Source organism: Euphorbia lathyris, chromosome 8, assembly GCF_963576675.1.
Source record: "Euphorbia lathyris chromosome 8, ddEupLath1.1, whole genome shotgun sequence".
Classification (NCBI taxonomy): domain Eukaryota; kingdom Viridiplantae; phylum Streptophyta; class Magnoliopsida; order Malpighiales; family Euphorbiaceae; genus Euphorbia; species Euphorbia lathyris.
In genome coordinates, this window is record NC_088917.1 from 10,613,808 (window position 1) to 10,641,377 (window position 27,570).

Below are 27,570 nucleotides of genomic sequence, written 5' to 3' on the forward strand. Positions count from 1 at the left end.
TTATTGAAAAACAAGGTTTTATTGTGTTCAATATATTTTTTATTTTTTATTTAAATTATTTTTATTAATTTGTATAATATATTTTTTATTTTAGAACTTGTTATTTTTAGAACATCATTTGTTGTCACACCAAACATGCCCTTAATAAACCTATATATTAATTGATTTATGGAAGGACCTAATACACCCATATATGAAAGATCAAGAGCTCAATGTGTCTAAATGAAAGATTGAGGGCTTAATGCACCAAATGATGAAAGATCAGAGGCCCAATGTGTCTAAATAAAAGATCGAGGGCTTAATGCACCAAACAATGAAAGATCAGAGGCCTCAGGATGCTTTTTGCCAAAAAGAAACACTGTATGGGAATATTGCAAGCACCCGGTGCGTGCAATAAAACTACTTAAATTAGACGCAATGTAATCGATTTTGATACGGCAAAAGGCAAATGTGATAAATAAATAAGTTAAGGGGCATCAAGTAACATTATGGATAGGCGAGGGACCAAATATTAATTAATCCCTTTTTTAAAATACAGTCAACGATTTTAATCAGCATTTTCTTTTCAATTTTAAATTCATGGCTTTGTTCTACTTCAAGTCTTTTTTACGTTATCAGCTTTGACTTCATAGTTTCCATCTACAAAAATGGAGTCACTGTCACTGCAATTATCATTGCTAATCAGATAACAGAAACAACTTTTCAATTAGATTTCAATAGAAGAAAAGATGAGTATCATCATTATCATCTCCTTCTTCGCTATATTTCTATTCACCAATCCATTTACTTCAATAGTTTTTGCTGAATCGCAACAATGCAAAGCATGGCTCGTTCAATCAATTCCAACCGATATGCCTCACCTCCGCCGTGTTCCCGGCGTTCTTTCTACTGGTAATTGATTTGTTTTCTTCTTTTTCTTTCTCAATTTGATTCCAGGAAAAGGATTTTGATTATTCTCGTGTTTTAGGGGATGTGCTCCGTTGGTTAGCGGGCAACTCGAGTAAGAAATTAGATGTTATAGCTCAATACTGGCAACTGATTGCGCATCCTGATGATCCTCTCTCCGGAGATTATGGGTATTCGAAGGAAGATATGAGGAGATTTGGTTCGATTGAAGGTTCTTCTGTTTATCAAGCTGTAGAAGATGCTGCTGATCGAAATGTTAGTATCAGGTTTGTTATTCTGATTGTAGGGAAGTTTAATTTTGGTTGTTGATACTCTATGTTGCACGAAACTTTGATTTTAATATATGGAAACTGTCACTTGTATGGAACATTTTGGGTTACGTTTTTGTAATTTTAAAAGGTTAGTTGTTTCCTAAGATATAATGTGTTTTTAGAAGTAGATTAATGCTAATCAGGGGCAGAACTACATGGGATAAAAATTACATCAGAATTTGCGACAAATTCTGAGGTATTTGACAGAATTTTAATCTGTGATTCTTAATCTCAAAAATTTATACGTTTTCTTACTAAATTTTTGTCCACCCACCCACTTGGTCATTAGGGTCCAATTGAGCAGGACTGTTATACATATATAAATTAAGGGTTAATATATATCGGGGCTCTCTATACTTGGTCAAACTTTTTGAATTTTGAGGATGTCTCATTAGGAACTTGCTTAAGAAGATATGATTAACCTCTAAGTCTTATGTGGTAGAGCAAAGTGTAGATTTGACAAGTTGAAGTGCGTATCACTTCAAGTAAGTTCAGATGGTCAATAGGTTATTTTAAGCAAGTTTTCGGGCTCATAGGTCACCTTTAACAAGCTTAAAGGGCCAATAAGCCACTTTAAGTAAATTTAGAAGGCTAAGAGTTATATCTAAAAATTCAAGGGTCCAATCAGATTATTTGGCCAAGTGAAAGGGCCCCTGATGTATTAAGCATAATTTTGAAACATTATAGATGTACCTTTGTGTTTTTATTATTCACACATTTCTTTCATATTTGTGCTTCCTATATTTTTTACAAATATCATTTCTCAGTCCGTTGCAGTTTTTGTATCTGTTTATGCTTATGTATTATAGTTATACTTGTATTTCGAATAAATGATAAAAAACTTGAATGTGTTTGATCAGGTTATTACAGCATTCAGGTGTATATCCTGACTACACAAAAGAACCAAATGATCTTGCTTCAGGTAGGCCAAATGTGAAAAATGTAACCTTGTTACTTGGTGACTGGTGGGGCTCTGGTATTGTTCATACCAAAGTTTGGATATCTGATACTCGAGATGTTTATATTGGATCTGCTAACAATGATTGGAAATCTCTCACGCAGGTATATTATATATTGTTTATACTTTATAAGGACCAATTTTGCTGTTATTGGGGAAGATCAATTTATTTACAAAAGGGCTCAATGTTGCCTCATGATGAAAACCGGGTAAATTGCACTGATATTCGTTGGAGTTTGTTTTACAAAGATTACTAAACTTTATTATAAATCACTTTCATGGGTGATTTCAATAAAGTCATTCCGGCCAATTTGTGCATAAAAACTCACCCTACCATAATTTTTACGTGGTATAAAAGATAGTTGCCTATGCCGACTAAGTGTCATATTGGATAAGGATGTGTTTTTCTTTTAAATTTTCTTTGGGCCTTAAGATGTGCCACATGGCACATACGTAGCTTCCACCTCAACATACTTCTTTGTGACACCCAAGTATTACAGTGAGTTTCTATAAACAAATGTCTTGAATGACTTTATTGAAATCAAATGTAAATTCATTGATTGTTTTGAAAGAAAAGAAGTTGAGTGAACTTTGCGATACAGGCCATAAACTTCAACGAATGTCGGTGCATTTTACTCCGTTAGAAACCTTAACTCAATTCTATCAGTAATTACCAATAGATTTTGATCCATTTTCTTAAAAAATGGGTGAAATTGAGCTAGTTTTTGTACTGTTAGGAGCAAAATTAACTCTTATCCCTGTTATCTATGTGCCATTCAGTGATTGAGTCTCCTTTCTTAATACAGTGTATTATCAACTGCAGAAGTGTGTAATTGAGTTTCCAATGGTACTTATAGGTGAAGGAGGTTGGGATTTATCTTGTTGGGTGTCCAAAAATTGTGAAGAAGGTTGAGACCTACTTTGAAAATCTATGGAAACTTGCTCATCTTAATTCATCTGCTTACACTAGTACAGTATGGGATCAACTATGGCAGCTTAACAGGACAGTTCCATGCTGGTCCCATTTCATTGCTTCTACAGCAAGGTGCAGGTATGTTAATTCAGTTGTTTCCATTAAATAAAGAAAATGTCGCAGGCATACAAGTACCGTTATCAAAATGGGTTGCGGTACTACAACACAATTCTCGTAACCCACAAATTAAGCGAAATAGTGTTAAAACTTAACGGTCCGGGCCGTTATCACGTAACCCGCAAAATAAATGGGTCATGTCACATATTGACTTGTTTATGACTCATAATTTTTGACGAATTGGCGGGTCTTGTCCATTTAACTTTAAATATATTTGTAAATAATATATATTTTTACGGGTTTATGTCATTTTATCCTAGTGTATGCATATACTCTTCTCGTTTTCCTACAAATTTTAATTCATTAATAAATTTCGTAATAGGTTAAATGGGTTGGTAGTTTTATAACCCATGGAGATGACTATAAGTGTTGTAACATGTTAATCATGTAAAAAAGGTTGTGTTATTTTGGACTCATGTTCAATTTGTTTAATTAATCATGTCAATTCATTTAAATTTTGTGTCGTGTCAATCCATTTATTAAATAGATCGTGTCAGGATTGACCCTTAAAGGGTCACAAGAGTAGGTCGACACTCAGCACAACACGTCCGGCCAACCCATTTTGACACCCTTACTAGTTAGCAGTAACTTAACTTTCCATTTTTTGAAGTTTTCTGGATACTGTATCAACCAATTGTGCCATTTTAATGCATTTCTTGAAGGATCAAACATTTCCTGGTATCTGGTTTTTGTTAGGAGTGTAATTAGTATATGTAGTGGGATTGTTCAATCCCTCATATTTGCCATTGTAATTACCTATTTCTGCTTCTGTTACTTCTGAGAAAAATAAAGTAGGAAAAAAACTATGAGTTTAACCAGATAAAAATTTGCCATTGTAGGTCTCCTCTTCCTCGTTCTGTGGAGATTGACCATGTTGCAGGATATCCTATATTATCAGACCCACAAATGTTCAGAATTCCAATTGAAGCTCCTGGACATGGCTTGTCCACTTTACAGCCTCAACTTAGCTATCTATCTTTTGCTCCTCCTGAGGTAATCAAACAAGGGTTCTCAAAACGGGTAATCGTGTTATGTGATCTATATGTTCCAGATTATTATATATGATTAGAAATACAACAAAAATGTGTAACTACACCAAATAGATTGTATCAAATGAGTTATCTGTGTAAATCGTGTCAGAAAAGTACTTTTACATATGATATTTTGACCCTGTCGTTTAAAATTGAACCAATTTAAGTGTTTAGATTTTATTGTCCAAAGCTAAAAATAACAAAAACTCAAAGAAAACTTGTAGAGCTACAATTAGGATTCACATGATTCGGATCAGGTTCGGGGTAAGAACTGGAGTGAATATAACTCTGATGCGCATAATCCGGCCCTCGGAGTAAGGTGCGGAATAAAACCTAAAGTGAAACAGAACACTCACTACGAATCCCTAAACTTAGTGCTTCCCCCGAAGTGGGACTTGGAGTTAGCAAAATTTATGCATTTCATCTTAAATTTTGTAGGTTTTGTTGGATTATCGGATTTGTTCACCTCAATCTCATCTTAGAAATTTGTGAATTTAATTCCTCTACTTTTATTTTGTCACATTTGATCCATGTATTGTAAATTTCAGTATCATTTGGTCTAGGACTGTCAATTTCTGACATGATAACGATTTACAAAGATAACTTGCTTAACATAGCTCATTTGACACGATTATCATTTTTGTACATTTATATATCATACATAATCATGTGGAACATATATATCACATTACACAGATTATGACACAAAATTCCGTTTGAATATCATAATTTGGTCTTTTGCTGAAGCCTGCTCTAGATGTGTCGTTTTAATACATGGCAAGACTACTCTTAACTACCACGAATTAGCGACTTGTATAAAACATACTCAGTACTCGTTTTGTTCTTCTTATATTCTGTTAGGATTAAGAAACAACTGTTGTCAGCTATTTTTGAAAAGAAAATCACCTTAACATCTACCAACTACCACAGCTGAACCATACAGGCTCTTAATCAATCCGCTTAATAAGGATCAAATTATCTTGAAATAGAAATCCATAACCCAAACTGACATTGCTTTGCTATTTTTCCATATATTGAATGAAATTTTAACCGGAGGGAGAGCCTTGGCGTAACGGTAAAAGTTGTTGTTGTGTGACCTCCGGGTTCGAGTCTTAGAAGCGGCCTCTTGCCAAAAAAAATTGGCAGGGAAGGCTTGCCTGTTGGGCTTTTCTACCCATGAGGAGCCCAATTAGGGTTAGGCTAATGCTTTAACCCTAGGAGTATATAAGGGTAAGTTTAAGATAGTTTTTGTAACCTAATTTTCGGCCACCACAAAGAAAGGAGAAAGTGAAAATCCATTCTTCTCCCATTCCGTCCAGCCACACAAAATTGCCCATAGCCGGAGGACAGGAGCTTCCTAACACCTGTTCGCTTGTTTTCACCGGAGCGATCGTCGTTCGGAGGCTTGGAAGACCAGTTCGTACCAGGGGCAGATTGTAGACAGATTTGTGACTTCTTTGAGGTCCTTTCTTTTGTGTTGTGATTGATTCCATACTTCTTGAGGAAAAATTCCAAGATTGTATGTTGATTGTGTATGCCTCTAGTGTTATCTAGGGATGAACTTGTGTATTGCCCATTATTATTTGATATAGTGGAAAGTTTAAGCAGACTACGGTCCCCGTGGTTTTTACTCCTTGCATTGAGGGGGTTTTCCACGTAAAAATCGTGCTTGTTCATTGTGTTTGTGTAGCTGCCATTTTACTATCGTTGTTGCTTCGTTTGTGTTTGGCTGTTGCTCTACTAATTAGTTTCCTCATAGATTCATTCAAGTCAGGAAAAGATTAATAACGAAGGTTAATTCCGCATTATTGTTGTTACCGTTGTTAGTCTGTTTTTCTCATCATTGCCCCCTGTACACCCTTGTCGTGGGACCCCTCCCCGGACCCTCGCTTAGCAGGGATGCGTAGTGCACCGGCCCGCCCTTTTTATTGAATGAAATTTTAACCATTTCCAGAATTTGTCCAGAAATATTAGAATCTTTAGTTTCCAATATGCAATACTTTTCATGGTTCACTGTTTCTGATACCATATTTGGATGGCAGCTACTGTTTGGCAAGTACCTAGCTGATGAACAGGCATGGATTGATACAATAAAATCAGTAGGAAGTGGAGCAACTGTCAGAATTAATACTATGGACTGGCTTGGCCAGTCCCAATATACCAAGGAAAAAGTTTACTGGTCATCCCTCTCTTCTGCAATTTCAGAGGTACTGCAATATTGTTAATTTCTTGTTTGTTCTCTTCAAAAATGAAAACGGATATGGAAAGTTAAAACTAAAATGGACACCGATAAACGATATTGGTAAGAAATATAGGAAGTGGAAACATGGGGAAACTTGTAAGTCATAAAAATACAAGGTGTATCTATAAACTTTTAAAATTATAAGAATGCGTGTTTAATGTCTTTTATATATATATCGAAAAAAGTTAAATACAAGTAATTTAATAGAAGGAAAAAAGAGATCTTTTCATTTTGAAATTTGTAGAAAATAATCTAGAAAATATTAGGAATATATTTACTGAACATGTGATTAACATTAATCTACTTCTGAAAATACATTACATAGTAGGGAAAGAGTTTTCAAATTCTAAGAAAGAGTGTAACCCGAAACTTTTGGATAATATTGAGTTAGCCGAATCAACTCGCGAGTTAAACTAAATTGGCCCAAAACGAAAGGTGAAAGTTGTCGGAGATTAATATAAATTCTATGATTGAGCCTTAGCTATAAGTATAAGCTTTTAGTTCAAATGGTTCCATGATATGAATGGTCGGGGATTCGAATCCTGGCAACCTCATTTATTAATGAATTTAAACACATGGTGGAATGGACATGTGTTGTATACGCTTCAAGCCCAAAGGACATTCACGTGTAGGGGTTATTTAGGTGAAAGTTGTCAGAGATTAATATAAATTCTATATTTCGATGGTTATTTAGGTTGTGTTCTCCAAGCATGCAACAGTGAAGATACTGGTAGCATATTGGGCACACTTCATTAACAACACAGATGAGTACTTGAAGTCTCTCCTCTACTCCAACATTCTCTGCAATTCTTCCAAGTATAACAATTGTTCAGGTACAAATTTAGGGGTTTCAATTTCTTATATGATAACACCATACCGACTGACACGGCACAATCGATATGATTATTGGTTTTCTTGCATTATATGAAACATATTAAAAAGGTTTAATATATCTGTGCTTGTCCAGATTATCTGATTGACTGCCTAAACTTTGGAGATGCTCATTACCCTTAACTGGTCTATAATGACCTATTGCCCCTAAACTTGCTTAAAGTGACTTATTGGCTCTCTGAGTTGGTCACAATGATCTATTAGCTCCTGAACTTGCTTAAAGCGATATATGTTTTAACTTGTCCAAATTTCTCCTTGTTCGGGGGCTAATGAGATATTTTAAGAAAAATTCAGGGAGCTATTGAGATATCTCTAAAATTCAAGGGGTCAAATCGGATAATCTAGACAAATACAAGAGCTCCCTGATGTATTAAGACAAAAAGACTTAATACCTATGTTGCACGGGCACTTCTAGTTAGTAACGTGCTCTCCGTGTCCATTTCGTATCCGTGTCCGTGTCCATTTTGTATACATGTCCATTTTCGTTTCTAGGCTATTTTAGTAAGATTATGTTTTAAAAATAATGTTTTCCTTATCCGTTTGTGTGTCTATGGCCGTTTCCGTGTCCGTGCAACATAGCATAATACCTATGTTGCACTGAATGCTACATGAAGAACATCAGCCAGATGAAGGAACGGGAAGACCTAGGATGTAGAAGAGCATAACGTGAGTGATTCACTTGTTTGGTAATCGAGGTTATAACAAAATGTGTCAAAATAAAATAAAATTAATATTCTTAAAAATACATTTGATAGTTTAAGGTTTTTTTTTTAGTTTTTTGTTATTAATATTTTATTTAAATTTTTTTTAAAAAATTGACATAAAATTTAACGGCCAATTTTTTCAAAAGGACCGTCTAGGAGCCGCCTGGGACCGCCTGAGACCATCTAGGAGGCCAAAAATCGGTCAACCGATTTATGCCGCCCGACTAGTGGAAATCGGGACGGTGTTCTAAAAATCACCGCCTTGGCCGATTTTTAGAACACTGGGTAAGATGGAATTGGACAAAGAAAAGAGCGGAAATGGAAACCGAGAAACGTTATTTCTCCAAAAATGTAGCTTGGAAACCGTAATGGAAACAAAAAAGAAATTGAAACGGAAACGGATACAAAACGTCGAAACGCTAATGAAGAAGAGTTTCTGTGCAATATTGCTTAATACATTAGGAACTCTCTATACTTATTCAGATTATCCTACTAAAAATACAACACGATTGACACAATAACCCGAAATTTCCAACTCCAGGTAAAATCGAGATAAAGTACTACATAGTTCCTGGTTACAACAAGACAGGACCTGCAATGAACAAGAATGGAAGTAGTACAGGCAATGTTTACCCTGCTTTTTCTAGGGTGAACCATGGAAAATATGCAGTGAGCAATCTGAGAGCTCATATTGGGACAAGTAACCTTGTTTGGGATTACTTTTATACAACTGCTGGTGTTAGTTTTGGTACATATAATCCTGCCATTGTTGCACAGCTTCAACAGATTTTTGATGCAGACTGGGATTCACCTTATGCTGTTTCTGTTAATGGTGAGCATATAGATCATTCTTTCTCAAGTTGATTGCAGTAAACATAGAAGAGCATATTAGTTTTAGGGAAAAAGCATCTTTAAGCTCTTAATGTTTTCGATTTTTGTTGATCGAGCTTCTGGTGTTTCAATTTGATGCACTGAGCTCTCGATCAATTGTAATCACACACATTGGTAAATTGTAGTCACACATATTAGACCTTTACTTGCTAATTTAGTTAGTTGGAACATCGAATTTAGAATTTAGTTAGAAGAATATTAGTCATTTTATCTCTATATAAATTATTTTATTTTATTTTTTTTACGGGTGGAAATAAGATTTTTAACTATTTGGTGAATGCGAATGAAATGAATAATGCTCTATTACATGAGTTGTGTTCAAAGATGACTTTTCTGATGGGTAAATTACATCCACGGCCACTGAATTTTATCCATTTTAATATTATAGGCATTGAAATTCAATTCTTAAAGGTATGACCGCTGAACTTTACACTTTTTAACACTGGTGCCACTCAACTTTAACTAACTTCTAAGATTTAAAGTTGTTCAGAACGCCATTTTTATCATGAAACACATTTTTTATTTTCCAAAATCACATTTTTTTTGGAGCTTTCTCTCTTTCAAAATTTACTTTCTCACCTAATCAAACAATAGCTAAATGACTTAAAAAAATTCAAAAATTAAAGTTTCTTAAAATATTATTAACTCTTTGAATTTTTTTATTTTGAGGCCGTCAACGGTCGTTTTGAGGCGTTGAGTGGCCACAGGTGTTTAAAAAGTGTAAAATTGCCATACAATTAAGAACTTCAATGGTCACAATGTTAAAATGGATAAAGTTAAATGGCTATGGGGGTAATTACCCCTTTTCTTAATGTGTGTAATTATAATTGGTTGATGATTCATTATGTTAAATTGAAAGATTAGTGACTTAATTAATAATAATCGAAACGATCAGGGACCTCAAAATACTGGGAATCATTTTATGTTGTTTCTGTTGATGGTGAGCATATAGATCATTCTTGATGTTTTCGATTTTTGTTGATCGAGCTTCTGGTGTTTCCATTTGACAGACTGAGTTCTTGTATATGAACTTTTTTTATTTTATTTTACCTTACAATTCCAAATAAATTTTTTACATTTTATTGAGGCTAAATTCCAAAAAAATCCCGGTACATATTATTTGTTATTGGCTAATTTTGACAAAGTCACCTAAAATGAAAAATTTGCAAACCAACCATAAGGTTTGGTTTGTAATAAAAAAAAAAACTATAGGCACCAATCTGCAAGAATGTGTAATCACATGGTTAAACCTTTATTTTTAGGGTTAATTACATATAGATATGTGGTTTGTAAAGTTTTACATTTGGGTTCATTTTGTCAGAATTTGGTCGATAATGATCTTGAAAATGAAAATTTTTAAACAACTTTAATTCTTCAACTTTTTAGTTTTGAGGTGATTTAGGTGTTTTTTTATGAGAGAGAAAGTTAATGTTTAGAGAGAAAAAACTCCAAGAATGATGATTTTGAAAAATAAAATTATGGTTCCATAGTAAATATGATACTAAACAACTTTAATTTTTGAAAAATTTCATTTTCAGGTCGTTATTGGCCAAATTTGACAAAGTAAAAAAATGCAAAATTTTACAAATAACAAGATTGCGTTTGTAAAAAAAAATGCCACAAGTATCCATCTGTAAATTTGTGTAACCACATGGTATTTTTATAAGTAACCCTTATTTTTATTTATTTTTTTTGTAATCGGAGGAAAGTGAAACCCAAACAAAACAAGAAAAAGGAAAACTAATTAACGATCCATCCTATGTGAGTGCCGGCCAAGCCGATCCTCACAAAGAATAGCCTGGAGGCCTACAAGAAGCTCATCACACTCGTGATGACTCAAAGAAAATGACCCTGCGAAGTTCGTCATCCAGGCAGTAGCCTGATACATTCACGGAACGTATGAATCAGACTCAGCTCTCAATCTTGACTCACATACTCCTGGCATCTTGTTAACAGCCATACTAATCGATGATGCCTGTCAATCTCTCCATGTATCATACTCGGAACAGTATGTGAATCAAGCTCCATTTGGACCATCCTGTAACCTCTATTTTGAATAATTGCTATGAGGAAGACAATATTTAGTAGTTTTTTTTATTAGTTTTAAATCATTTTTCTTTTTTTACACAAACATTTGAGCAATTTGAAATAATATACTTTACTGTTCTAATTTATTTATTTTTTTTTAAATTATAATTATCACTTAGTTTTTCATTTTTAAGTTAAAAAATTAAAAATTAATTCTTTTTCTATATCAAATTATATACAACAACTCTAAAAGTAAAATATTATATTTTTTTTCAATTGGATGGCATAAATTACAATTTAAAATAGATATCATATGATTAGTCTGGTTGAATTAACAAATCGTGCTAATCGGTAAGACTTCAGTTTAACAATATTCAAAATAATTTTATCGTTGCACTAACATTAAATAAAGGAAAATTACATTAAAGATAAAAAAAAACCCTTAATCCATTAGGAGGACATACAAAGTCACCAACATCAAGGGTAGCGCTAGTGCTCATCGGAAATGCGTAACAAGTCTCGATTACGACGGTTCCATACTATACTCTAACAGAGCAGAGTTTTATACTTCTAAATATAGAAAGGAAAGGATGAACGACTTCCTGTGCTTAAGTTGTTGGATCTCTCCGTCGTTACATTCCATTTAAGATTAGGAATAGACGTAATCGGACCCGTTTTTTACATATATATATATATCTCTCCTTATTTGGGACCTTATTCTATTCACCTCTTTGGGCTTTGGGCTTCTATTGAATCGAGAAATGGGTTTGATTGTCCATTTTTTTGATATAATATAGAATTTGATAGAATATATAAGGCATCTTTCGGATAATTCAAATTGAAGCAAGTGGATGTCCGACTCGGGCGTGATTCAAACCCATGACCTCTAGGATCATAGGTAAGCTCTCAACTAACAGGCTAAGGGCCCTGTTTGGGAATTAGCTGTTAGCTGTTAGCTGATTACATTAGCTGTTAGCTATTGGCCCTGTTTGGTAAAGAGCGTTTTGGGATAAAAAGAGCGGTTTTGACCAACTTTAGAGGTTTGACCACTGAAACCGCTAATTGGAGTGTTTGGTGGAGAGAGGTTTGAGAGAGAGTTTTGGGATGAAAACGCTAATTTAGAAAAAGCTCTTAAAATGAGCTTTTTCAATTAGCGTTTTGCAATATTAAAATTAATGGACTTCTTTAACCCTAATAGATAGACTCCCTCTTCTCCTGCGCCAAAATTAATGCCCTTATTCGTCTTTTTGTATAAACCGCTATTATTAATCAGCTAATTTTTACCAAACAGGTCTACACAAACATCTAATCAAATCAGCTAATGTAATCAGCTAACAGCTAACAGCTAATGTAATCAGCTAACAGCTAACAGCTAATTCCCAAACAGGACCGTTAGCTGATTACATTAGCTGATTTGACTAGCTGTTTGTGTAGACCTGTTTGGTAAAAATTAGCTGATTGATAATAGCGGTTTGTGCAAAAAGATGAATAAGGGCATTTCTTTTTTTAATTTTAGGACCTGCAAACTAAAAGTAGGGTTAAAGAAGTCCATTAATTTTAATATTGCAAAACTCTAATTGAAAAAGCTCCTAAAAGGAGCTTTTTCTAAATTAGCGTTTTCATCCCAAAACTCTCTCCACCAAGCACTCCAATCAACAGTTTCAGTGGTCAAATCGCTAAAGTTGGTCAAAACCGCTCTTTTTATCCCAAAACGCTCTTTACCAAACAGGGTCAAGAGCTTCACCACAATAATAATTATTTTAAGATACAAAATGTAAAAATAAATTATTTTTATCAATATAAAATAAATATTTGTAATTTTAAGATATTAATTGCTGTAATCGAGCTGAGTCAAGCTGAGTCGAACTTTGATCTGCTCGCTTGGCTCATAAAAAAAAAAGATAAGCTCGAACTTAAAATCTTGTTTGTGAGCGGTCCATAAACAACTAGTTAATTAATTCATGAACTTCGTTCGCGAGCAACTCTTTAACTATATTTATTTAAAATTTCTTTAACACAAAACTACATAGTTTTCAAATCTACAAAACTAAAGTTTACATAAAATTACGTTGTTTTACCTCTCTATACAATACTATTATTAAAAAAATAATTGAACCTAACTTGAAATAAAATTACTTACGAGCATGTTTATGAACATTATAATCGAGTTTCTTCATGAACTTATTCATGAACCTATCACTGAATCTGTTCGTGAGCTTTTGAGTCAAGTTTCGTCGTGTCCATCGTTTATAAATTAAGCCGAACAAAATTGAGCATTCACTACAAGAAATTAGAGTATATGTGACAACAATTTAATTATCACACAAATTATTGTAACAAAAAAACTATTATTTATTACGATAATTTTTTAATCATCACAAAAATAAATTTTGTGACAACCTTTTTAAATTATCACAAGTAAATATATGTTTTTGTAACAATAATTCTTTACTTATGACTAAGTTTTTTATGTGACAATTAAAATTGTAATAAAAATATATATAATTTGTTATAACATGTCTATAATTGTCATAAAAATTATTTTTGTCACAAGTTCAAATAAATTATCAGAAATTATTTATTAATATTGTGACAATAAAATTTATTTGTAACTAAATTTTTTTTATTACAATTAATAGTTGTAACTAAAATATATTTTAAAATTAATAATTTTAACTAAAATTTTAAAATATGTAATAGTAGGTTTATAGCTGTGATAAAAAAATATGTGATAATACATATAGTTGTAACAAAAAATGATACTTTTTCATATCAATTTTGTGTAAAGATCTACCCACTAGCTGCCTTCTCACACGATCTCTATCTCTCTCTTCCCACCTCCAATCCAACCACGACATCCTTTTCTAATTCTCTACCACCTTCAAGTTATGGTCAAGTAAAAAGTGAATGATCTTTCTTCCTCAACATTTTCTTTATACTCTCTATTTATTCCTAGCAGAGTTCACGCACAACTCCATAGATGAGCTCTTACACTTGCTTCCACTTTTTATTTTAATTACTTTCACTTGGTAACTAACAATTTTCCTCTACCTTTTTCACTTTATTGTTAATCTCATTGTTTACTCCATCCTCTTTAACCCTTCAATTGGACGTTTTTTGATGTCAAGGCCTGCACTTTTCACGGGATTTCATTACCGAAATGTTTGGCAAATTTCCGGTCTTAGGAATCATCAATTGCGGTTATTCAACTAAGTCAATACGGGTGATGAAAGAATATGATTTAATGGAATGAAGCATCAAGTTAGCAATGGTTCAGAAATAAAGATAAATTGTTATTTCTGTTTGGGGCGGCAAGATATGGAGTTAGAAACACAACATTAAAACGAGGAGATTAAGAATTTGATAGATGTAGATACGCCTTGTTCTACTTGATAAAGAAAACAATTTTGATGCTGCTGTTGATTTTCATGTGAAGGTTGAATTGAGGCGGTGTTAATGAGCATTAGATTCATTGGATGAAGATCAATTTTATATTCATAGTCCTTTTTTCTATTTTTTTATGATTTTCATTGTGAATTCTTTGAACATGATGGCTTTGCTTTGTTGCCGCTTCAGATGAAAGGAAAATCGGTGCCTTCTTTCAAGAGAAAAGAGTAAAAAATTAGTACAATATATCTGTAAAAGTGAGTACAATATATTTATAAATGAGAATGGTTAGATTCCAATGTTGTGGAAATTGATGTTTTAATTAATTATTTTACTAATAAAACATTCTCGATTTTTTATATTTAGTTTTATTTTATTTTATTTATAATTAAACTAATTTAAAAATATCCAATATACGTTGTTAATTTTTTTATAAAGAGTAAAAACAATTTTTATAACTAAATTTATGAATAAAACTAAATTAGTAATTATTAAAACAAAAATATTGTTATAAATTTACAAATATAATGGTCACAAATGATTTTTTCAGTGACAAGTAGTTAAAGTTGTCACATTATTTTAATTTTAATTAAAAGATAATTTGTGATAACATATTACATTTGTGATAATATTTTTTTTTCCAGTTACAATAAGAGTTGTAACAATTAAAAGTAGGGTGACAATAAATTTATTATCACAAAAAAATAATAATTTTTGTGACAATATTGGATTATCACATTTTTCAAAAAGTATTAGCAACGGAGTTTTACGTGACAATCACTGTGACAACTACTTTTTGTCACATAAACCTTTATGTGACAACTTTTGAGGACTTAGTGACAATAATTATTGTCACAAACAACCTGATTTCTTGTAGTGATTTATCGAACCATACACCAAAATTATGTGATCATTTATAGGGATGACAACGGGTACTGTACCCGCGGGTACCCGACACTAATGAGACTACCTGGACCCTGTATAAAAGGGTATGAGATGGGTATGAGATCAAAACCATTACCTGTTAGAGTAATAGGATGGATATGAGAATACCTCCAGGGTACCCGATATCCGTTACCCGTCATAACTCTTTTATATATTAAAAAATATTATTGTTTTTTAGATGTAAGATGTGAGATTTGAACCCCAACCTTTTGTTCTTCAATCATTGAGTGATAGAACTAAGTTACTTTATTTTTATCGATTAAAGTTTAATTTATTCAATTTTTAGATGTATGATTTATTAAATTTATACTTTGTTAAATTTGTAATATTTTTGTTTTATTTATTGATTCTTAACATGTAAGGGTATCCGTGGGTACCGTGAATTAAATGGAACGAGTATGAAATGTAAAAATTATATCCGTTAGGGTAATGAGATGGATAAGAGTAATTAAAAATAAACGGGGAAGGATTTGGGATTGGCACTACCCGCGGGTACCCTGCCCGTTGCGATTCTTAATCATTTATGAGAATTAACCCTAAATTGAATCGGCCCATTATCAATTACAGGCCTTGAGCCCATTTACATCACAACGCAAACAGCACCGAGCAGAAGAACTGAACATCTCACTGAAGAGTAGACGCTTTCCTATTACAGAAGCCGGAAGGCGGCCATTTTTTCAGTTGTTGATTCTTCTTACAAAGCATTCAAACAAGACGAACACAAATCAAAGATTGATACTCTGGTAGAATCGAAATGCAGAGATTGAAGAAATTGATTGAACTTCGGCATTCAATAAACTCCAGGGTTGGGTTTCTTTCTACTCCTCAAAAACCCTTTTCTGCTCTTCCAAACTATGCCCAACTTGATGATGTACAGAACCAGGTAAATCAATCTCTTCATTTTTGAAAAATGTTCTATGTGAATCGAAGAACACGCATGAAATTGGGATTATTGAGATTGGGAATTTCAGGTTTTGGTTGAAGGAAGACCGAAATCAAGAGCTTCGATTCTTAATAGACCTTCGTCTCTCAATGCTCTAACTGGTCCTATGGTTCGTTTTACTTTTAATTTCACTTTCACTTTGTTTACAAGTGTTGTTTTGTTCATAATTGATTGATTTTGCAGAAAATTTGGGAGGATGAAATTTGAGTTCATAATTTGAATCCTTTTCTCTTGATAGGTAGCTAGGCTTACGAGACTGTATGAATCATGGGAAGAAAACTCAGATATTGGATTTGTCTTAATGAAGGTATAACATTTGCTATTTGGCCTATTTTTCTATGCCTATCTATGTGAAACTGCTATGTTGCACAGAAGCTTTGATTTTAAAGCATTGCACGAAAACTTCGATTGTAAAGCCTTTTTGGGAATCTGAAAGGCCCTGAAACTTGTACCGAACCTTTTGGGTCACATTTCTGTAATTTATAGATAATATCCATACATTTTTATTCTTTGCACGTTTCGTTTCCTATACTCTTTGCAAACACCATTTCCCTGTTTGAGTTTCCGTATCTGTTTCCAATGTAAGATAATCCGAACATTATATTGATAATGTTCTTGCTGCTTTAATTTTGTCAGTTTAGCTTCTAATTTGCTGCCTGAATTTTTTTTGAAGGGTAATGGCAAGGCTTTCTGCTCTGGTGCAGATGTTGTTTCCCTCACTGAATTAATTAATGAAGGTGAGAATCCTTTAGAACTTAACTATTTTCGCCATTCACTTCTTCTGGAAATTCTTTTTTGGTTTGAAGGCCTAATTGTTTCTTTTCATCTGTTTCAGAATTTTAGGTTATTTCCCAACTTTATGCTTGAATTTGCTTATAAAAATTGGTGCAACCTTTGCTTTATAATTTGCTAAATTATGATTCTTAATCCCGTTAGTCTTTAATTCACCGGCTATTTTTAATTTGATATCGTCTCTTGCAGTCATGAATTGCATACTTCATAAATACTATCTAGTTGACCGGTTAATTTATTTTGTTTTGATGTGGAGCTTATTATGACCATGATTAATTGTATTGATGCTTTTGTACTTCTCGACTTTCATTATATGCAGGCAGACTTGAAGAATGCAAAAGCTTTTTTCGGGCGTTGTACAAGTTTGCTTATATCCAAGCAACGTATTTGAAGCCACATGTGAGGATGCATATTGATTAAGATCCTGAGTACATAGTCCGAGATATTTTATCATTTTTACATGTTCTGTTCCCACCAGAACTTTTTTCCGCATTAAAATTTGTTTTGCTTAAGTATAACGAAATTGACATATTCACAGATCGCTATCTTGGATGGTTACACAATGGGATGTGGAGCAGGAATTTCTCTTCCAGGAATGTTCCGTGTTGTAACTGATAAAACTGTATGTTAGTGTTTCTGCTCAATTGTTGATGCTCTAACTGAATTGTTTTCTGTCATTCTTCTTTTAGTTATACGGTGGTTGTATGTCGTTTTTGTTCTGAGTAACTTCTGAGTTGAATGATTTTTAAGTTGCAAGTCGTGATGTACTGTATCAGACGGCAACATATTTCCAATTTAAATGATGTACTACTAAAGAAACGGTTTCCAATTTGCAGGTTTTCTCTCATCCTGAGGCTCAAATGGGTTTCCATCCGGATACTGGGGCTTCCTATTATCTTTCTCGACTTCCTGGTTACCTAGGTAGCATCCATATTTTACCGCCATTATTTAATGTAATTTTATGCATTCTGATTGTCAGACAAATGCCGTGCTTGCTATTGCTAGTATTTGGTCGATATTGCTTATTTTACTTCGAAAATAGCTATCAACACCTGTTTTTCAATCCTAATCAAGCACTATATTTGTTAGGAGAATACTTGGCCTTAACCGGAGATAAGCTTAACGGTGCGGAAATGATTGCTTGTGGCCTTGCTACTCACTACTCATTACACGAGGTTTGTTCTCAATTTAGTTAATCTACGACTATGGTTCATTCCGTTCCAACTATTGCTTAAAATAATAAACTTCGCGAGCAGCGACTTTCTTTGGTTGAGGAACGCGTCGGTAGATTGATGACAGATGACAACAATGTTATTGAGACTTCTCTTGCTCAATATGGTGATCTTGTCTATCCGAATAACACGAGTGTCCTTCGCAGGTAATTTCTTATACTATGTTTCTTATTTTTATCATCTCTTTAATTGCAGCTACAATAGCCAATTTAGCTTATATTATGTGTATTATATTAGACTAAGTGCCCGTCTTTTCCTCCTTTTTGTTGCTTTACTCCAAACAATAAATATAAAGTGTTCGGTTGGGATTAAGAAACAAATGTTAATAACTATTTTGTAAGGAAAATCAATTCATATCTACCAGCAACAGTAATAGCTAACAACTGACAACAACTGAACCAAACGGGTCCTAAATACCAAATTACTCAATGGAGATGTGGGGCTAAATTAATAATAAAGCACGAACCGTCCAATTTAGTTATCAGCTTGTTCATTTACGGCCAATTTCACCCTTGTCTGTTAATTTTTTCTTTTTCTTTTTCACTTTATGTACTAATTGGCTTCGCATCTCCATTTGAAGGGCCAAATTGATATCCAATCCACACTATATTGATCGAGGAATGAGGCGGACTAGAAATGTCCGCCCTTCTGTTATCTCCATCTAGTCAACATGTATAACGCGAGTTCATCTAACTTACACATCCAACTTATTTATCTAGTTATTAATTTTTTAATATTTTTCAGGTTTGAGACGATTGATAACTGCTTTTGCCATGAAACAATGGAGGAAATCGTCGATGCATTAGTAAGCTTGACATTCCACGAAAACTCGGCTCACTCCTCGCCTTTTCAGCATCAAGTAATTGTAATATTTCTTTTCAATATGAATTTCCCAGGAAAATGAGGCAGCTAGCTCTCTTGATGACTGGTCTAAAACTACACTTCGAAAAATTAAAGAAGCTTCCCCGCTTAGCTTAAAAGTCGCCCTACGATCTGTAAGTTATTAACTTCGCGTCGATATTGATTTCCCTTGAGTCTCGACTGAAGTTTTTCCGTCTGTGGGATTCAGATACGAGAAGGTAGATTTCAATCTGTTGATCAATGTCTAGCCCGTGAATATCGAATATCCATCACAGGGATCTCCAAAAGAGTGTCTAATGACTTCTGTGAGGTATAATTATCTCAATTTACGTCTTAACAACATTTAGACGACCGGTCCTAACCTGATCTCCGGCCGAATTTATTTGTTTACAGGGTGTTCGAGCTCGAATGGTGGATAAGGATTTCGCTCCAAAGGTGACTCGATCAAACTTTATATGGTAATACTTCCTATCTACGTTTTCTTAACGGAATCTGTTATCGTGCAGTGGGATCCTCCGAGATTAGAAGAAGTAAGTGAAGACATGGTGGATGCGCACTTCTATCCTCTCAGTGAGCTAGAACCTGAGCTGGAGCTTCCTGTGGCAACTCGGGAACCTTACGACTTGCTGGAGTCTAAAGAGTCTGAATAGAGGCCGTGTCGAATACTAGTTTATCGTTACTCGCTGCTGGACAAGCTGCATTATAACCCTATAAATGATTTTGCGCAAAATCGCATACGGTGTTGCGATAACAGCCATGTTTCAAAATTTTCTGATTCATTTGACAATGGCTTGTTGTAGTAGTAGAAGGTTTTGGTAGGCTTAAAATGTGGTTATAAAGATTGGAAATTTGGTTTCCTTACATTTATACTTTGTTAATGATTTAGAATAGAATGGATTAATTTCAAATATATTATATAATTTCTAACACTGATAATATGATTTTTATTAAAAAAAAAACTGATAATATGATTTACTCACTGATAAGATCCGTTGTAACGAAAAAAACTTGTGATTTCACTGGTTTCGCTAATTTGTAAATGGGTGTCTATGATTTTTTTTTTCTCATTTACAAATCAATGATTTTTAAATTGACATTGTTAATTTAATCGTTGATGATATTCTTAATAATTTTAATTCTTTAATTTTTTTGGTTTTGATGATTTTTATATAATTGATGAGAGAAAGTCAATGTTTAAGAGAAAGAAAACTTCAAAAATAAAAAATATGGTTTTATGGTAAATATGAAGTATTGTTAAACTGAAAAATTGACTGACATATCTTTCAAGTGCAAAACTCACAAAGTACAGATCATGTTCGCAATCTTTTAAACCACGAGGACTGTCTTTACAAATTGGTCAAACCACAATGTTTATTTTTATACTTTTTCCATATTTCACACAATTATTTATAGGTTAATTTCAAAAACACCCATGTGGTTTTGCTAATTTGCAGATGAGTGTCTAGAGTTTTTTTTTTTTTTTTTTTTTTTTTGTTAAAAACAGAGGACTAAGGGTTTTTTTTCCATTTACAAATCAAGGACTTTTATATTGAAATTACCAATTTTACCATTGATGACCTCAAAATAAAAAAAAATGGAAAAAGTACAAAACTAAACATTGGGTCAATTTGCAAAGACAGTCACAATGAGTTAAAAGTTTGCAAACATGGATTCTTTATTTTGCGAATTTTGTAGCTAAATGAAATGTGAGTCAATTTTTCAATCAAACAATACTTATGAGTTAGTTAATTTGCAGTTAGACCTTGAATTTTAGATAATTTACAAAGTCAATCTATTTGCATGTTTATTTTATACTTTTCTCATATGAAGAGAACATAACACAATTATGACATATCAATCCGAATTATCATGCCTAATGTTATTTGACATGCCAACTCGAATTATCATCCCTAATATTATAGTTATTCTCGCCAATACAATACCGGTCTTGAAATATCGAGTTACAACTTTCACGTTGTTTGAGCATAAACATGATTTTTTTTTGGTAGGCAAAAGTTTAGGTAAGGGTAGGTCTACCAACTCCCAAGGTCAGAGCAAACTACAGACCTCGACCGCCGAATCTGTACAGTCAATAATACTATTTTATAAACAATAAAATCATTTCAACTAACTCAATATCTCAATAGTTTTTTTTTTAATCTATTTTGGTAAAATAATTCATAAAATTTTTAACTTTTAAAATAAATCTTGCTTATCAATATCACAAAAATCTCTCTATATACCCTTTAGAGAACTACTGCAAATTTATTTCCAAAATCCAAAATATCACAAAAATCTTTATAATACCTTACTATTTGAAAGTTCCGTACCGTTGTACTTTCTATACAACCTCAGAATTGATCCTGCCGGTACTCTGAAACAATTAAAAGCTGTTTCATCTTCACACCAATGCTCTTGTGCACATCAATTGAATGATATTTCATCTTTTCCTCTTGCTAAGAAAATACTGTTACATCTGCGGAAAAAAAAAAAAAAACTCTCTATTAGACTATTGTTATAGATAAGGTATAAAAATATTTATATTATTGTTGAGTAAGAGTAATTTTAAAATGTGACGGGGCATCGTGCCTTGGGCAAAATCTTAAATCCAGACATGGACAAAGCCATCCCAAGCATAGGGAAGAGCAACAAGACTTCAAGGAGGAATGGACACGATTGACCGCGAGTAGTGAATGAGACATATCAATATCTACTGGTTGTGGGCTTCAAGTTGGCGTAAAGAACACTATAGGGGGACAGAGTCTCTAGCGTCAGATCTCCACCAACCCCTGAGCTAGTAGTTTGTACTGGTTTAAGCGATCCACCCTAGTCCACTAGTGCCTAGGAGATCGGGCATCTGACCTTTAAGAAGGGAGGCGGATGACTCCGTAGGGTGGAACCCCTACGAATACTTTAGGCTCGGGAGTTAGCCCATAGTGCGAATCCTTTGTGAGACGAGATTTAACCACAGGGAGACCCTTCGAGACGGAATACAGACAGACAAATTGACGGGATGTTTAAGGCTTAACAGGATATACCCCTTCGATATGAGTTGGCTGGCCGAGGCTTTGAGAAATCTCAACACCACACAGGGCTTGGCCTGGCTCCATAACATTTGGTCTAATTTTAAACATTATTATGTCAATCATGAACTTTAGAGATCTCTCGTTAGCCTCCTAATTTTATTAGGATGACTTCTTGTCCTTTAAACTTCCTTAAAGATCAACCCTTTGAAATAACTACGATGATGTATTTATTAATCCATTGAATTTGTTTAAAATAATATACGTCTTAACTTGTTCAAATCTCTCATTCTCTGTTCTGCCATGCAAACTTAAAGAGCTAATGAGACATGTTAAGCAAGTTTAAAAAACCAATGTTGTCAGAAGAGCTAACGGTGAATGACCAAATTCACTTGGTCATTAAGATGCATTCACATTGCTCGTTGGCAGAATAAACTGGACATCAAACCAAATTTATAATTAAGATATGGGTTACTTAATTCAACCAAATGGCTCGAGTTGGTCGAACCACATGACGTAATAAATAAATAATAAGCCCTGTAAATTCATCATCATATTTTAGTATAATTACAACAATTTCTGCATCAAACTATTAGTATTTCAAAATTAATATTTTTATTATTTAGATAAGTCAGTGAATTGTGAAGATAATGAGACTTAAAATCCAAAGTTTTCAAAAAGTGATGATTTTTATTTTTTTTACCTTTTCATTATTTTTAAAAATACAAAATCGGGGTGACCCCTCCCGGTTGGACCGTCAAGTCCCCAGTTTAACCCCTGTTCTTACCGGGTTGTTAAACATTAACATTGGAGACCCAGTTGGTTGCCTATTCGACCGGCCAGTCTGATTCGAGTCGGGCAATACCGAAAAGAACTAATAAGACATCTTCAAAGTTCACGAGGTCAGCTAGATAAAATAATCTAGAAGAGGCGTTTGATATATTAAGCCTTTGGACAAAAAATATCAGAAGATAGTTGTCGAATTACAAGTCCAACCCAACCCAATGGTAGTTTCAAACTCGGGTTTAATAATCAAATCCCAAATCCAATGCAATAAATACACCTAAAATATATTTTTTAATTGTAAAAATTAAAATTTATACTAAAAAATAAATATATAAATTTAATAATTAATATTAACAGACCAAACCGAACTTATTTTTATACATCTCAGACCCACTCTAGAAATAGACGAGTTTGGTGGCTCGGGCTAATATCAATTACCTTTTCCCTAGCCCATCCTATTGGACACGAGCCTGGACAAACCGGGCAGGTACTGTCTACATACCACCACTGCCTTTCAGAGATTTGCTTAAAAAAACTACTATGTACTTTGATTTTTATCCAACCAAAACAAGCAAATAAAAGTCTAATACATCCTTTACTCGCTATGTTGCACAGACACGGACACTGGAAACGTTATTTCTAAAACATAACCTTCATAAATTAGCCATCAAACAGACACACATGGACATGAAATGTAGAAACGCTACTAAAGAGGAGTGTCCGTGCAACATAGGTCGCTTTTCATACCCTATTAGTGGACCAAATAAATATGCAAAGCATGATGTTGATTCTCATCTGTTCTCTCCACCACCATCAAATCTCAATTTCTGTAACAAAACGAAAACGAAGTAAACAAAACGAAAAACGAACAGAAAAACACGACATAATACAAAAACATACCTCCTCCTCGTCGAATCTCTTGTTTATATCTGCAAGCATTTTGAAAACTTTCTCGAACGAAGACTCCATATACGTCCTCAGAGCAGCTACCTCTCTCAGCACTTTACTTCCTTCACTCGGATGTTCAGAAGTTCGGTGTCCTTCATTTCTTTCACTCGAATTCTGAGAAGGTCGTGCGGATTCTTCAAAAGAAGTGCTATTATCTTCGTTCATAGAAGCACCCTCTTCTATAGGAGTATACTCAGCAGACTCATATGGTACCAACCACATATTATAAGTCTCCAAAATCTTAACTTCCTCCTTGTCCGGTACCATATTCTTGCAATTCAACTAATAAAAAAGAAAAACACAAAATTTATAAGACAAATATCATCAAACGAACACTAAAAAAACGATAAAAAGAAGCCGAGGAAACTAAACCTGCTCCGGGCTCTTAGAGAACAAGTTCCTCTCCAAAATCTCTTTATTTACAGTAGAGTCGAGTGTACGCCAATTAAACATTCTAGGGGTGCCAGACCTTGTTTTCTGACACAAAAATCCTTTGGCAAATCCACATACCTCGTAAAACCATATCTGGAATAAAACGGGACACCCGTATAACCTATAATAACCAGGCCGATTCTGATTCTGGGCGTTCTTTTTCAAAGACCGCATAGTCAAATTGAAAACATGAGTACCCCAAAAATACTCTGAATAGTAACCAGTCTCCACAAGGTCAAAGTCAGTATCCGCTACAATTTTATTATCCGGGGTGCCTAACAGAAAAACATGAATGAAGTACATCAATGTTAACTTGACAGCATCATTGTCCGTCTCCCATTTTCTATTCACAAACACCTCGGCTATGTCAACACAGTAAATATGTTTCTTGTTAGGAAAATACTTCTGAATCAATCTCGTACCTTGACCATTAAGAATTACCTTGTTTTCAAGACATTTCAAACCACAAATCATACTGAATTCCTCCTTGCCAAACCTCAGCCTTTGCCCGCCTACCTCAATGAATAAACAAGAGCTGTCCGGTTGATGTAACTCTCTCATTAACAGGCAATGGATTAAATGTGGTTGTACCTTAATCTCACTGAGTTCCAAAAATCTACCAAAGCATGTCGATTTAAACATATTTAACTGTGTTTCGCTCAAATTTCGCTTTATTTTACTCAGTGCATAAATATCACTGGAAATATATGCTGTAGCAGCCCAATAGTCGCTTCGCTGGAAATATGGATCCCAAATCTGGAAAAAAAAACACAGACAAAAAGTTTCAAACAAGCTTCACACATTAAATAACAATTTCACAAACATTCTATAAAAGTTTTATAACAATTTTCTATCAGTTTCACAGAGTTCTACAAGAGTTGCACTTGAGTTGTACCAATGATTCACTAAAATTATAGAGTTCCACAACAATTTCATTAGGTTTCACTGGATAGACTTCCACAACAATTTCACCTTGTGAAACTCATGTCAAACCCTCTTAAACCTTGTTAAAACTCTGGTGAAACTCTGTGAAGTTTTGGTGAAAATCTGTGAAATCTTGGTGAAACTCCTGCACATCAGTATCACCAAGATTGCAAAGCAATTTCACTAAAGGTTTCACAAAATTTTACTCGAGTTTCAGCAATATTTTACTAGAGTTTCAAATATTCAACAGTAGAACACATCAAAATGACACAACAAAAAACAAAATTAAGAAACTCAACAATGAAAAACATACCCAATACTACTAAAAAACCAAAAATATCACAAAGGTTTAACTAAAATTATAGAGTTCCACAGAAATTTCACCAGGTTTTACTGAAGTTTCACCAATGTTTTACTTAAATTATAGACTTCCAACAGTTTCACCAAGTTTCACGAGAGTATCACCTCAGTACAACTCCTGCAAGACCTTGGTGAAACTTTGTTGAAACTTGGAGAAACCATGTGAAAACCTTAAGTGAAACACAGGTGAAACTTGGTGAAACTTGATGAAACTCTTGCAAATCAGTATTACCAAGGGTTCACAGCAGTTTCTCCAGCATTTCAACAACATTTCGCAATAGTTTAACTAGAGTTTCAGATAACTAGCAATGAAACACATAGGAAAAAAAAACATAACACAAAACAAAAAAAAACAACAATGGGAATCCGAAAAGACATACCTTCAAATTCCAATTTCCAGTTGGTACAATATCAGGAAACCGAAAAGACACTTTAGGAACTTCTAACCTTGAGCTACCAACATTCCTCATCTGTTTTCTCAATGGAGACTTCGGCGAGGCACTATGAACATTCAATCTCTTCTTTCCAACACTACACAAAAACCCACGGACTCATTAAAAATGTCAGAAAAGCAAACCTTCAAATCTCGATTTACAGTCACCATCACCAAAACCAAAAGACACTTCAGGAACCTCTAACAACCTTAAGTTACCAGAATTCATCTTCCGTCTTTTCGCAGTGGACATCGGCGGCGGCGTAGTCTTAACACTCGATTTCCTCTTTCCATGACTAGAAAGAAAAGTATTGAACTCCTCATCATCACTAGATTCCATCATTTTATTCTTCATTTTACCCATCCGAACAAACATACTTACAACAAATCTGAAACACAAGAAAGAATGATCACATATAACATTTAAAATCTTAAAAACCTAACACAGCACCATAAGAAAAACGAAAGACCAAAAACAAAAACAGAACGAAAGTAAATGCAAAAATTGCAAAAAACAACAAACATTAATCAAATTTTTTCGTAACTGATAGAAAATGGATAACTGATGAAAATTAAACGCAAATAATGACATAAAAACAACAAACAGAGAGCGAATATAAATGTTTATTCAAATTATCAAACTCAAAATGCGAACAGAGTAGCACGATAAACAATAAATAAATATCGCCTAACATCAAAATCGCAGCCAAATAACAGCTCGAATAAAACTCCCTTGGAATTGGAACAGCCAAAACAATTATCTAAGCCCTAACATTAATTTAAAACCACTGTAAACAATCAAAACTCACTCAATCACAATAATCAAATCATGCAAACAATCCCTAAAACTCAATACACAGAGAAATGCATAAAAATTTGGCGAAATTAAAGAGTTTAAGAGCAGAATTGAATCGTACATTAGATTTCCGTTTGCCGGTTGGGCTATGATTGATGCAGGAAAAGGAGAAATGTGAGCGGAAATGATTCGAAGAAAAGAGCAGTGAGGGAGGAGGAGGAGGAGGAGGAGGGAATTGAGGTTTGAAAAGAAGAAACACCGGCTAAGTACAGATATAGTAGTCAAAAAGTTCTTTGTCAATTTAGACTGGAAAATTCACTGAAAATCATAACGGCGCAACAATTTAGTAATTAAATAAATTTGTCGGACTATTAAATTGTACTTTTTATAGGAAGAAAGTAAAACTAAAAGGGGTTAATTGTAATTTACAAAATCAATTTCTAAGACAACCATTTAACAAGATTATCAATTCGCCCCCTCAACTTTTAAAGTGTTTCGATAGCATCTCAATTTGTAAAAGATATCCAAATAGTCTCTCAATTTGTTTAAAATATAATTAATTAATAACTTGGTTGTAAAAAAGTAAACTACATATGCGGAAGATGTGTTGCATGCGTCTTATAATGTTATTACACAATTCAACGAATAGATGAAAA

At 33.8% G+C, this 27,570-nt stretch overlaps 3 protein-coding genes across 3 annotated transcripts; 2 read left to right on the forward strand and 1 right to left on the reverse strand.

Moving 5' to 3' along the window:
• Positions 1–586: 586 nt before the first annotated feature.
• LOC136203723 (uncharacterized) lies at positions 587–9,264 on the forward strand. Its single transcript, XM_065994936.1, has 8 exons — positions 587–891; positions 968–1,172; positions 2,078–2,279; positions 3,033–3,226; positions 4,105–4,258; positions 6,339–6,503; positions 7,233–7,371; positions 8,675–9,264. Exons 1-8 carry the CDS (start codon positions 729–731, stop codon positions 8,995–8,997), a joined length of 1,545 nt encoding a protein of 514 aa, XP_065851008.1. The 5' UTR covers positions 587–728; the 3' UTR covers positions 8,998–9,264.
• Positions 9,265–15,975: 6,711 nt separating this feature from the next.
• LOC136204141 (small ribosomal subunit protein mS47) lies at positions 15,976–20,141 on the forward strand. The gene is made up of 14 exons (XM_065995341.1): positions 15,976–16,267; positions 16,356–16,436; positions 16,566–16,634; positions 17,001–17,064; positions 17,439–17,518; positions 17,658–17,741; positions 17,956–18,040; positions 18,209–18,294; positions 18,376–18,497; positions 19,096–19,156; positions 19,248–19,346; positions 19,421–19,522; positions 19,606–19,647; positions 19,719–20,141. Exons 1-14 carry the CDS (start codon positions 16,139–16,141, stop codon positions 19,860–19,862), a joined length of 1,248 nt encoding a protein of 415 aa, XP_065851413.1. The 5' UTR covers positions 15,976–16,138; the 3' UTR covers positions 19,863–20,141.
• Positions 20,142–23,567: 3,426 nt separating this feature from the next.
• Positions 23,568–27,207, reverse strand: LOC136201927 (uncharacterized). The gene is made up of 7 exons (XM_065992308.1): positions 27,036–27,207; positions 26,328–26,507; positions 26,066–26,216; positions 24,824–25,157; positions 24,342–24,676; positions 23,922–24,251; positions 23,568–23,848 (listed from the first exon to the last, which is right to left on the reverse strand). The coding sequence occupies exons 2-7, from the start codon at positions 26,492–26,494 to the stop codon at positions 23,813–23,815; spliced, it is 1,353 nt and encodes a 450-aa protein (XP_065848380.1). The 5' UTR covers positions 26,495–26,507; positions 27,036–27,207; the 3' UTR covers positions 23,568–23,812.
• Positions 27,208–27,570: the final 363 nt, after the last annotated feature.

Bases quoted from the DNA above. Each gene is read 5' to 3' on its own strand.
- LOC136201927 (XM_065992308.1), bottom strand. From the start codon at position 26,494: ATGTTTGTTCGGATGGGTAAAATGAAGAATAAAATGATGGAATCTAGT. The intron at 24,677-24,823 runs GTACGAGATTGA...TTTTTCTGTTAG, and splicing joins GGTAATTCTTAATGGTCAAG to GCACCCCGGATAATAAAATT. The intron at 24,252-24,341 runs GTTTAGTTTCCT...CTTTTTTATTAG, and splicing joins TCTCTAAGAGCCCGGAGCAG to TTGAATTGCAAGAATATGGT.
- LOC136203723 (XM_065994936.1), top strand. From the start codon at position 729: ATGAGTATCATCATTATCATCTCCTTCTTCGCTATATTTCTATTCACC. The intron at 1,173-2,077 runs GTTTGTTATTCT...GTGTTTGATCAG, and splicing joins GATCGAAATGTTAGTATCAG to GTTATTACAGCATTCAGGTG. The intron at 2,280-3,032 runs GTATATTATATA...TGGTACTTATAG, and splicing joins ATTGGAAATCTCTCACGCAG to GTGAAGGAGGTTGGGATTTA.
- LOC136204141 (XM_065995341.1), top strand. From the start codon at position 16,139: ATGCAGAGATTGAAGAAATTGATTGAACTTCGGCATTCAATAAACTCC. The intron at 18,295-18,375 runs GTTTGTTCTCAA...CTTCGCGAGCAG, and splicing joins CTCACTACTCATTACACGAG to CGACTTTCTTTGGTTGAGGA. The intron at 19,523-19,605 runs GTATAATTATCT...ATTTGTTTACAG, and splicing joins TGTCTAATGACTTCTGTGAG to GGTGTTCGAGCTCGAATGGT.